The sequence below is a fragment of the Dermacentor silvarum genome, chromosome 8 (genome assembly GCF_013339745.2).
Source record: "Dermacentor silvarum isolate Dsil-2018 chromosome 8, BIME_Dsil_1.4, whole genome shotgun sequence".
In the NCBI taxonomy this organism is placed as follows: domain Eukaryota; kingdom Metazoa; phylum Arthropoda; class Arachnida; order Ixodida; family Ixodidae; genus Dermacentor; species Dermacentor silvarum.
Window position 1 is genome coordinate 27877732 of NC_051161.1, and position 12334 is coordinate 27890065.

General features: G+C 48.6%; 1 protein-coding gene across 1 annotated transcript in view; it reads right to left on the reverse strand.

Moving 5' to 3' along the window:
- The window catches only part of LOC119460904 (cubilin-like), a 129842-nt gene that overhangs the window by 49562 nt on the left and 67946 nt on the right, over window positions 1-12334 (reverse strand). The window contains 1 exon segment of the mRNA XM_037722028.2: window positions 11476-11684. Within this exon segment, the coding sequence (XP_037577956.2) occupies window positions 11476-11684 (209 nt within the window).

The following is a 12334-nucleotide window of genomic DNA, read 5'->3' on the forward strand; positions in this document are numbered from 1 at the left end:
ACAGCCGGTTTGCTCAGCAGCTTGTTTAACATAAACATAACTTGTTTTATGTGGTCTTGGTTTGTTGCCCTGCACGGGGAAAATGAATTTAAAGTAATGGGAAGGGAGAAAAGTGAGTTACGCAATGGAAAACGGCACGCGGTATTCTGAGGTTCCGCACGTCACTATCATAACCTATCTCTCTGGCCCGTCGAACGCAGGAAGCGAACTAGAACTCTGGCTGCCTTTAGCGCATACGTCCGTTGTGGCCACGGTCCTGGTATCGTTTGCTCTGACAGTGACCAGGTGCATGTCCAGCGTCTCTAACGCAGTACAACAAAGGGTGTGCCCTGGACGACTATTGCTAGAGTAGGTGCTTTTCTCCCGATTTATATTTTCGAGAACTCACTGTACACCACGATGAGGTACACTCGTTCTGCTTAGGGGCAACGTACGCCGTGCGCTGCTTATAAACGAAGTCATGTACTCTCTAAGGACAGTTTGCGGATGAGTACATCACTGCAGGGTTGAGGGGGGAAAATACGCTGTATGGAGTTTCCATGGAAAGTGTAGGAAGCCTGGACTGCAGATCCGGTGGGAAAGATGACGCGCATCTGCTGACCAGCTGATGGTTGGTCACCATGACTGGTCACCATGACCAACCAGCTGGCGTTCGCGCCGGAAATGAGAGCAATATATGTTATCTATAGACAATTTATATTTCTTTCGGCAATGTGTGTACCTCGTATGGTGAACGCTGGGGTGTCGATTTCTGTAGTATGGTATATTTTGGTGCTCTCTCTTTCTACTGTATCTTCTTGTTTCCCAAAGTTGCAACCGTACAAACCTTTTTTTTTGTCCACCTTACGGGAAAAAAAAGCAACAGAAAGGAAGACTTCAGCGTCTGTATTTGCTTCAGAATACGATTTTTCTTTTTTCTGGGGCCTCGGCTATGTGTTTCACTCACGAATTGTTTATGACGCTATATTCAATCTCATACGATATAGCAAACGTTTACCGGGCTGTTCTTTTCTTCCATCGCTACACGATTTCTCTACTGAATTTCTTTCCCTTCAATTATCGTAATGAAGTTTCTTTTCCCTTTGATTTTTTTTGTTTTTTTTAATTACTGTGCATGTATAACTTCTGACTATTCAATTACACGAAATGTTCTTTCCTTACATGTACCTTAATTACAACCGTTATTTTTCGCCTTTTTTGTATTTATTTCATTCTTACGTGTACTGTTCCCGCCCGACATCCGACCCATGCTTCGTGTATAGGTCACGTGCTACAATTCTCACTCGGACGGCGCAAATCACGCGAGCAAGTGCGGTATACAAGAGCGTGCTCAGCTCGCCAAGCCAAGCCCAGCCGTTGCGCCTCGTCTTTCCCTCCAGCATCGCAGTCAAGCAGGCAGCGCCGGCGAAGCGGCTACAACACCGGCAAATGCGCATTCTTGATGAGGGCCGGCGTACATCCTTCCCCCCCGAGCGTTGCATATTTCATGCTCTCGTCCCAAGGCAAGACTCGCGTGTCTTCGTTTTTCTTTATGCCCCGTATAGATAAATGCGCGTTGTCCACGCAGTGATGTGCACGCTGGAGGGACTATCCTTAGCGGAATCCGAACACCCTCCCCCGATACTCCTGCATCCGCGAAAGGCCGGGATTTATCGCCCTGTAATTCTTTACTTTGTCTTTTAGGCGTCATTGATTCACTGTTTTTCTTGTCTGCACTGTTCTTTTCAAGGGACGCTGCATGTTCTTAACTTGTATGCATAACAGGCTTTCTTGATATTAAACGTGTAGACACACCGCTGTTCGTTTCGCTGGTTGAGTGAAAGCTTTTGTACAGCGTCAACGCTCTACAGGCCCCTATAGAAGCGTCCGAATGTGCCAAAGGTTGCGGGCTCGCATTGATGCGTTTCACTCGTTGCTGGCTGTCCTGTGTGCGTACGCAAATGAAAGAAAAACAAAAGCCTCACAGATCGACTCACGATACTGACTTAGACTCAGACATTAGGGCCAACAAGTGTCACCTGGACTCGAGCTCAATGCAGCTCACTCGGACTCAAACTCAATGCGCAAGTTAGTTTCTGCGAGCAGGGACATGATTTCGACGGCATCTGTGCTAAATTCAATCAAGTCTCGGTAATCAGACCATTGTGTTCTAGAAAGGAGAAAGAGAAAAAATCGCCGGATCCCACGCTTATGTAGGAATCAATATTAAGCGAAGCTTTCGGTGATGTTAGCGCAAAAGGTATAAGGTGAATGCTATGCAAACTCAGTGCTAATGACCTAAATGCTCGCAGAAAAGGACGCAAATCAAGTGTTATTTTGCGCAAATAAAATGTTCATGACGCAAGGTCGATCCAATGTCTAACCAAACGTAACGCGCTTAGGTAAGAGTAGCGTAATGGCGCAAATATTCAAACGCAAACGCGGGGCGACGATAGTTACCGTTTCTCTAGTGATGAACCGATCAGACACCCGAATTTCGCGGTGAGGTGACGCAGCCGCCTCTTCCAGGCCATTGCACCTAAAACCGGCCCGCCGCGCGGTCATCGTGTTTGCGCTGTTCCTTCGCACAGCGCACCGTGTCCTCTCTACACATTTATTACGCCAACAGCGAGCACATGTGTGCCGGCAGCACGGGTTCCTTTACACCCCTCCTACTCCCCATGGACTCTTTGAAAGCCACCATCCTCCTTTCTTTTTCCCGCCTAGGGAAAAGAAAGGATAAACGAGGCCTTTTAGTCAGACGACAATTCGATGGGCCACGCGTGAGCAAAAGTGAAGCTCCCAGCGCAGCCATTACACGTCGCGGCAGCTCGGAGCTGGGCGTCTAATATCGGCGACGACCGACAAACAGGCCGCGGGATCGGTGCGCTCGGCGGCGTAGCGCTCGGCGAACGACCTATCTGTCATCCATTGTAATCTGCACGCTCGCGCGCGCGCGCTCACTCTCGGCAGCGCTATATAGACGGGGCTGGGTCTCCAGACCGCGGCATTCTCGATCCCGGGGCGGCTCCCTGGTGACACTGTAATAACAAAACGACGAAATAAAAAAAGGCAGTACGAGAGCGGCTGTCGATGTATAGAAGCAGAGGAGCTCCCGGGAGCGAACGAAATGGGGCAGGAGAACGAGAAGATGGAGAACAAGTAGAACTAAGGAAGAGTAACAGTGTGAGGATGAGGCTGCGCGAGAAAGTAAGAAGAGAGACCGAAAAGGAATGAGGGTGAAGAAGACAGGAGCGACAAAATAACGGCAAATAGAGGGGGGCGACCGAGAATTGAAGCAAAGGAAGACGATCGAGAAGAAGAGGCGTGGGAGAGTGCAAGGCAAGGAAATGATGGAGAAAGGAATAAAGAAGGAAAGGAGAGACAGACTGACGACAGAAGAAAAGAAGATAAAGACGATAAGAACGAAAATAAAAAAATATCGATAAAGAAAGATGGAATATCAGGAAGAATGTAATGACAAAAGAAAGAAAGAAAGAGAAAAGAAGATGAAGATGGAACGAGTAAGAATGAAATGAAGAAACACCGAACAAAAAAACAAACCTGAGAGGCATGAAGGAAGGGCAAAAGAAATAAAGGATGAAAGGAGTGACGGACGAAAAGAAGGAAAGGCAGGAAGGCGGTCCGTGTGGCCGTCGAGTTGCGAAACGGACGCAATAACGGCTGCGATGGCGGCGTTCGCGTCGTACGTCTTCCGTCGCCGAGGCGCGAGGCGGCCTCTCTCCGCCGGCGCTCCTCGAAGCGGCATCTCGTTCGCGCGCGGAGGAGGAAAAAAAAAAAAAAAAGAAGCCGTCGGCAGACGCGCCGCCGTTCTGTGTTGGAAGTCAGAACAAAAAAGAAATTGCCCTATTGGCAGAGAGGAGGACGCTCCTCCTCTCCCGATTCGATCGATGGGGGATGGCGGAGGAGGAGCGCCGCGGGCGACGACGACGACGCACGCACCACTGCTACGAGACACGATGGAAGCTCGCGAGAGCGCGCGCTTGAACTTTGGCCTGGTCGGTATGTCAGACGGTGCAGACGCCGAGAAATACCCACCCACTTACAACGCGGGGACAAACTCTCCTCCCGGCTTGCCGACCCAGATGGAGCGCGGCGGCTCCTTTGTGGTACAATGGATCAGGCCACATGACTGAGTCTAAACAAACGTGCCATTTACTTAGTACACGATGGGGGCGCTTCCAGGACACCAGAGGAACAACGGGGACCCCAAAGTTGGAGCCTGGGCAGGTCCATGGGTTGGGGGATCGGCGAGGCCTCCGCGTGCCGGGGGTAGCCGATATGGTATGGGGACAATTCCTCTGCACGCTCCGGCATCGGAGGCGCCTACCCCCCAATACAAATATGAATTGCGGTGAGGGAATTTAGCGTGCCAAAATAAAAATAATACTGGAAAACGGAGGGCTCAAGAGCACCTGAGATTAAAATAAAGTGGGCGACGCAAGATCTCCAGGGCACCTAAGGGGCTACAGTGTTTCAAAGCTGGAATCAGGGCACCGCCAAACCAAGTTCCACCCTGGTTGCAGCTGTGGTGTCCCCGTTGTCCCTTTGAATAGTACTAAACCACGACACGTTATTTACAATTTCTTTACATACATTGTTTACCATTGTCACTTCCCTTCACCACAGTACGCTGTGTATGCTTCACCGCAATATAGAACTGTATTGCGGTGAAGCTTATATAAAAGGCATACAAGACCCTTCTTTGTCATTGCGGAATGCAAATGAGACGCTTGCGGAGTGTTGCAGGCATGCACGCAAGCCCGTGGCCACCGGTAGCCTTGTGGTGAAGCATCCGCCTCGAATGCGGGGGAACTAGGTTCAAATCTCGGTGCCACTGTAAACCCACCGGTTTTAATGAGCACAGTTGTCCCTAGGCCTGATGCTCGGCTGCTTGCGGGTCTTCTATTATGGACAGAGCACCTTATAAATATTTGTGGTATGATATCTGGTTTCCAACCACACACACAGTGTAAATGTATTTTATTCACCGCGGTTCTGGTCGTAAAGTAGAGCTGCCTCCTGGATCTAAAATAGGCGCAAGATCGCTCCCAGCCAAGCGCTTAGAACTTGCGCAACCTCTAAAGGCTTGAGTATGAGTACAACTCTCCAAATCGAGGGCGGCCCCACCTATTTAGGACTCCATGTGGTAAACTACCCTCATGAAAGCGTACCGGGCCCTCTTGTACGTGGTTTTACGCCCGCGGGTCTTCGACGGGATATCACTTGCCTTGCAGGCGCCTTCCCCATAACAGGCTGTTCATTCTTGAAGAAAGCCGACTGTCCGGCATGGTGACGCCTGCAACCGTTTTTAAACCGTCGTGTAACAGGCGGCATCGCGGTTTCAAACCCACCACATCACGCAGCCGAGGAAGACGCGCAACCATGAAGCAACGACTGCGAGAAGACAGTCAATCAGTCAGAATCTGTAACAGGGGGCCACGGATTAATCCTTTACTACCTGAAGTTCCTTAAAGGCACTAAGAGAAATAAAAATGGAGCTGGGCAGGCCATGTAATGCGTAGGATAGTTAACCGGTGGACCATTAGAGTTACAGAATGGATACCAAGAGAAGGGAAGCACAGTCGAGGACGGCAGAAAACTAGGTGGGGTGATGAAATAAGGAAATTTGCAGGCGAAAGTTGGAATCAGCTTGCGCAAGACAGGGGTAATTGGAGATAGAGGCAGAGGCCTTTCGTGCTACAGTGGAGATAAAAATAGGATGATGATGATGATGATGATGATGATGATGATGATGATGATGATGATGATGATGATGGCTGCAAAGCGAGAATCTCTTGTTCCTGAGAGGCGAGATTACTTGACTCTAACGCGTATGTATTTTTCATTTACTCTCCAAAGTCAGCGTCTTATCTCCTGTTGGCTTTTAGAATGATTGAATGTGTACCTCTTATGACGTCAGTGAAAGGCGCGCCAGTGGGGCTGGGTGCGCGCTCCGAGGCAGTGCAGAAAGTCGAGGCACGCGAATGTCGGCAAAACCGTGATCGAGCACGCACCGGCGGGAAAAACTTCTTCGTGTTTTTTGCAGCGCCGTGTCTGCGCGCGCACTGCTGGAAGTCACGAAGAGCCGCCGGAGAAGCACAAATTGCTTTTCTTTTCTGTTCTTTCTTATTTTGCAGCGCTGAAAGATGGCGCAGCCCGGATATTACTGGGCGCCTCGAGAAATTGCTCGGAATAGAAAAGGTCACGTGTCAGGGTAATCCAGCTAGGTGTTGTATGCTGCTCATCACTGTGCCCTTGTTTGCACACTGAGCACAACAACCTCGCGCTATTATAACAGTAACATTCTTCGGGAATTTTTTATTTGGGCTCTCGAGGATGTCTGCCCAAGAACCAGGCAAAAAAAAAGAAAGTCAGCATTATTTATTTGATCGACGAGCTGACGTTTTCAGAGCAGTACTGCGGCTAAGGGAGACGTACGGGATGACTTCGGATAAACTTTGACCACCTGGGGTTCTTAAACGTGCGCTCAAGTTGCCCTAAACAAACACGTGGCCACGGAGAGGGAGACACATTCTAATTTGCCGTTCCCAGTGGGCATGGTGATTTATGTGCCTAATGCGCAAATGCCAGATGCTGCCCGGCCTGTAAAAAAAAAATGGAGGACGCTTAAGCTTCGCCTTTAAGAGCAGAACGCGATAGCGTTATCGGGACCCGTTCGTATCCCAACGCGCGGCTGTAGGTCTGGTAGAAATGCTGGAAAAAGAGTTTGAGTTTCCTCGTAGCAGAATTAGTTTTTCTCGTACATTCAAAGTACACTCCGACGCCGATTGGTAAACAGTCCGACAGTGAATCCGATGGGGAATGGTAAAGTCGTACTTTACCATTTTCCTGGCGCATTTCACTGTAAGAAATTCAATTTTTGTTCACCAGAACCTTGCGCCACGTGGAGGGCCTGCGCTGGTCGGGGTGGTTGGGGATGATTTTCTCCGCCATCCCGCATCGCACGCCGGTTGCCGACGCCGGATTTTCTGCGACACGGATCCCTTAACGCTATCGCGTTAAAATACATAACCGTCAAAATTGTCGTAGTAGTCGTCGTTGTCCTCCTCGTACTCGTGCTCATTATCATTATTACCATCTCCATCATGATCACATCATCATCATATTTAATCCAGTGCAGGACTACAGTAGCGACACCAATACCACGTGCACTTCACGACGAAGGGGATCGCGAAAACCATTATCGTCGTGTCTTCTACTCATCTCAGTCACTGCTGTTCCATACTACACGCAATTCTTGAGGCGAAAGAAGCACTGGGTAACAAGTGAAGCCTACACCTTCCAACAACCCACTTTATTTTATGGCAAAAGCAAGAAAAAATCTAATTTAGCGGCTCCTACAAGAAACAATCCGCGAAGACAGCAAATTGCTGGACACGAAAATATTCTGCCGAGAGAACGACCTCATTCCTTTTTTTTTTGGTAAAAGAAAGACTGCCTATCCCTGTCTTCTTTCTTTGCCTGTATCCCTTTCGAAAGTGTTGCTACCTAGTAACAGAAGCGACGGAGAGGTGAATAACAGCGGTAGTTATAAGCGGCCTACTCAGGCAGCTACAAATAACATGGCGGTGATGTCGTTGGAAAAAGAATAAATAGGTCCCGCGGCACCTTCAACACGCAACGTTGCGGCCACTTTATGTGTCTGGTCGCATCGTTTCCAAGGTTTTGGCAACCTCCTGGCAATATACCGCCACCTATTTTATTATCGTACAGCTGCGCGCCGAACTGACGCAACGGCATTGAAACGTGTGTGTGCAACGAGAATGTGTAAATGGCCTGGATATCAGATTGGGTAGACGGGGGGGAGGCGTGCCATTTCTTTCGATTCGTCGCACTGAGGACGTACTTCTGTCTCGAAATAAAGGCTTCGTACAGCGGCGCGTAAAAGTAAAAAAGTATAAAAATTACTTGCCACAGTAGATTCTGCGTAGGCTTCCATCGGATTGTTTTTTCCGTGGTATTACCACGCACCGTTGTATTACCTTCTAGCCACTTTGCCGAACTGTCGCTGTTGTTGGGTTATCCCTAGGGAACCTACATACGCGCGCAACTCAGTCTCGCGCGTATGTAGGCTTCCTGGTTATCGCTCTCACTTATGATGCGCCTATATGTATAATTTACTTGAAACATAATAAAAACTGATAGATAGATAGATAGATAGATAGATATATTCATTTATTGATTGACTGATTGATTGATTGATTGATACTCTATTTCACCATTACGGCTCGGCATTGAGCAGTCCACAAGGTGTGCTCAGGCGGTCACTATAGTGCGTTCCTGAAAGTACATACTATAGTTCGAAGTTTGAAAACCCATGCGATCGCATGGCCTAACCCATCATTAACTCGGAGAGCTATCCGCGCGCTTCAATGACTCTCTCAACATCAACGGGCCTGAGAATAAGTTTATAGATACTCTGTGTCCGCTGCTGCGTACATGGACTCTCTCACCTTTTGCCCTTTCCTTCTTTCTTGTAATGCCCCATTTCCTTTTCTCCGTGCACGGTAGCCCGCCGCACATACATCGGGTTAACCTTTCTGCCTTGCCTTGTTTTCTCTCTCTCTTTCTCTGTCTCCCTCTATCTATTGTTCACTATTATTCATTATGCAGTCAAACCCGGATATATCGCATATGAAGGGGATCACAGAAAAGTTCTATATATAGATAATTCGATATATAAAATAAAATATTATACAAAACATTTCAAGGGTATTTTACTGGTGTTCGTTATACACGATCATTAGTTATACGTGGGTTCGATATATCCGGGTACGACGGTATATATACCAGCCGCTGATAGCACCAGTCCTCGTAGCAGCTCACTGTCATCGTTCGCTGTCTTGGCCGAACGAGGCGATCTTCATCTTTCCGTATACTGCATGGTTTAAGTGAAAAAAAAGGAGATCAAAGAAAATTGCAAAGAATTTCCTCACGACGGTGTTTTGCTGACTTTGCTTTCTTGGACGACGTGTTCTTACATGCAGATAAGCTTTTGGCTGGAGGCTTGCTTTCACCCACCCTATTGGTTTGGTTAGGTTAGGCTCGAACGAGATCAAATGACGACGTCAGGCAGATCCGGCCCGGTTATGCACTTTTACTTCCTCGTATCAAGCTATTGGTCGATCTCGTTTGCGTTTCTTGGTCAATTTTTGCTTGTTTGTGCGTGTGCTCAACCCAATTGTGCTCGGAGCAGTTCCTGGTTTCTAGTTAACGAGGGGATGGGTGACTAAGCAAGAAAAAAAAGGAAGCACATGCTATAAGACCGTTGGAAGAAAAGACGTAATAAACAAACGACTATATCAGCGAGTTCATCCACATGCATTTTATATGTCGTGTACAAGACCATGACGATGTGAAGCTCCATAAAGACAGACCGGAACTACGGATAAAGGCACTGTCCCCTATGGCGCAGGAATATACCCAGAGCTCGTTCGTTATGCTCTCTCTATTATGTATATACTTCGGGGAGCTGCATCTATACGTCTAATTACCGTCGCAAAATGTGCATACTAGAGAAGACGGACACACGTTTTATCAGCCTGCTTCTGCGAGGAAATAAAAAAAAACGAAAAAGAAACACGAGGCAATGAGCGAAGCGAGGATGTGCACCACAGCCGTGCTATTTTGCCGAACTACTCCCAAAACTGGTCCCGCTTTGACAGCCAACACGGCCAGTGGGATGTCTGCTCAAAAACATGCGAATCGTTAGTGTTACCCGCCGGTAACACGACGATTTCATACAGGGATGGGAGCGCGAACTGTTGACGCTAGTTCAGCATGGGGCGAACGTGATTCTTTGCTCGTACAGGAGAACGGAGTACCGTGTGCTTACTAACCAATACTTGCCGGAGCGGCCGGACTCCGTCGCAGGGTTTTGCAACTCTCGAGACTGAATAGGAGTATTTAAAGCTAGTTTTCGTCTGCCCTTACTGAGCTGTAGAGCTGAAGCTTGTCAAGCTAAAAAAAAGAAAGCTTGCAAAGAACCGTAAAAGAAGGGAAATATAACTCTATCTCATCTGGTATGTTGCCTACAGACAACATACCATAAAAATTATTTTTTCTTGCAGAGTTTCAGTATTGACTACAAAGTTTCTGGCTAAATGTGTTCGGCCAACGCTGAATGACAGGCGTCAGGGGGTTCGATTTCCCACCGCGGCGGCCGCATTTCGATGGGGGCGAAACGTAAAAACCATTGTGTACTTGGTTGTTATTAAGGAGCACGTTAAAGAAGCCCTGGTAGTGAAAATTAATGCGGAGCCCTGCACTACCACTTCTCTCATAGCCCCATTGTTGCTTAGGGGACGGTAAACTCCACGAATCAAACCAAAATAAAGAAAAATATGGGAGGAAGGGAAGTATAGGGCTGAGTAGAGCGAGGAAGGAGGAAAAGGAGTAAGGAAAGAAAGAAGGAAGGAAATAAAGAAACTAAGGAATTAAGACACGGTGGAAGGAGGAAAGGAAGAGGGAATGATAGAATTGAGGAAGGATGGAATTAGGGGACGTGTTAAAGAACGAAGGATGGGATCGGGGAGAGATAGGGACGAAAGATTGAAGCAATGAAGGAAGGGTACAAGGAAGTAAGAGAGGATGTTAATAATAATGGCTGATGGTTCGCTACCCTACACCGAGTGAGGCGAAAACAAGCAGAGAAACGTGAGAGTGAGGAAGAAAATCATTAACCATTCCACTCTGTGAAGGTGGATGACCAGCGAAGCTGTTTAGCACACGACGCAGGGCACACGGCTTGCGTCTTCTTGGATGGCGAGCCGCTTGCGGCTGGCCTCTCAGGAACGATCTTCATCGGCGCTTGCCGCCCGCCGCCGCCGATTGCATTCTCGCATCCCGGTTCTCGCCGCCGCTCTTCGTAGGCACGTTGCTTCTCGGGAGCGCGCACTATATATGCGGCCTGCCCATTACGACGAGAGAAGTGAAATTCAACAGGGAGAACGGTAGCTTGTCCTGCCGACAACGCACGATGGTGCCGCCGCCCCGGGAGAGCGGAAATAAACTAGGCACGCACGAGTTTGAAACGACGACAAAGAGAGGGCGGTGTGAACGTAGACATGGCCGACGCGGGCCGCACAGTGGTAAATCTTTGAGAAACCTTTATTATCTATCAGAGAGTCTACTGATCTTGAAAATTGTGCATATTGATAACTAATTTACTCAAAGTGATGAGGCGTATAAGGTTTTGCTTAGAATGAAGCGATTTAACATCGAATTCGGGACCTGAGTTATTGCTTAGGTAGTCGAAAAATTCGCGGTGCCCTAACCATAAACAGCTTCGCTGTAAAAAAAAATAGAGACAAATGTAAATCCCGGTAGGCACACGGCGGCCAGAAGGAACCGCCCCGCATGCAGTTAAAGGACGTTCCCTAACAGGTTACGAGCGCGGGCTCGGGAACACAGCGCTACTGAACGTGGTGTGGGTTGCCCACACATACTCACAGGCATCAACGAACTGGTATGTGCCGTGGAAGACGTCGGCGGTGTCGTTCTCGTAGTCGGTGTAGAAGCCGATGACGAGTGTGCGATGCATGGAGATGCGCCGCCGGGGAAACACGCGCCCGCAGTAGCGGCCCCCGAACGGCGTGCTGATCAGGTCGCTGCTCGGGTCGGCCAGCTCCGTGTACAGGTCCACGTACTCGCGGCCGCAGCTGCGTTAAAGAACAAAAGAGGTATTGCAGGCCACAACTCTATTACGCAAAGGGACAACACACAGTTATCACATGGACATCACAGCTATCTACAAAAGCCACAGAACGCACGCAAACTGAGCGTGAAATGTATCGGTGCCCCACTTATTTTCTCGAGTTACCTTTCTCAAGGATTGCGAATTAAAACACAGATTTCAATCCCGAATGTCTCGACGCTGCGGCCAGATTCAGGATTCTTACTATGTCTACCCTGGAATGATGAGCGGCAACGCAGCGAGCTGTGGAAGACGACGACGACGACGAACGCGGGAGCAGTGGGATGAGCGCGTGCCGAGCGCGAGCACGAGCCGCTTGCATACCGTGACTACGACTACGACGACGACGATTACGACAGGAGACGTTGGCAGGCAGGGCGCATAAGGTGCGCACCTAAAAGAAAGAAAACATGCATACATCCTTCCGTGCCCCTGAGCGCACCGACGTAAATATAGTTCAGACAAAAGTTTATATAGTTTTTATAGGGCTCTCCAATTTTTGCGCACTCTTGCGACTTTGGCTTGGGCAACGCAAGGTCTTGCTGCCTTTCCTGTAAAAATTTTTGCTTGGAACATATAACGTGGGGAGACGGTTACACGAGTACGAAAAGGCGC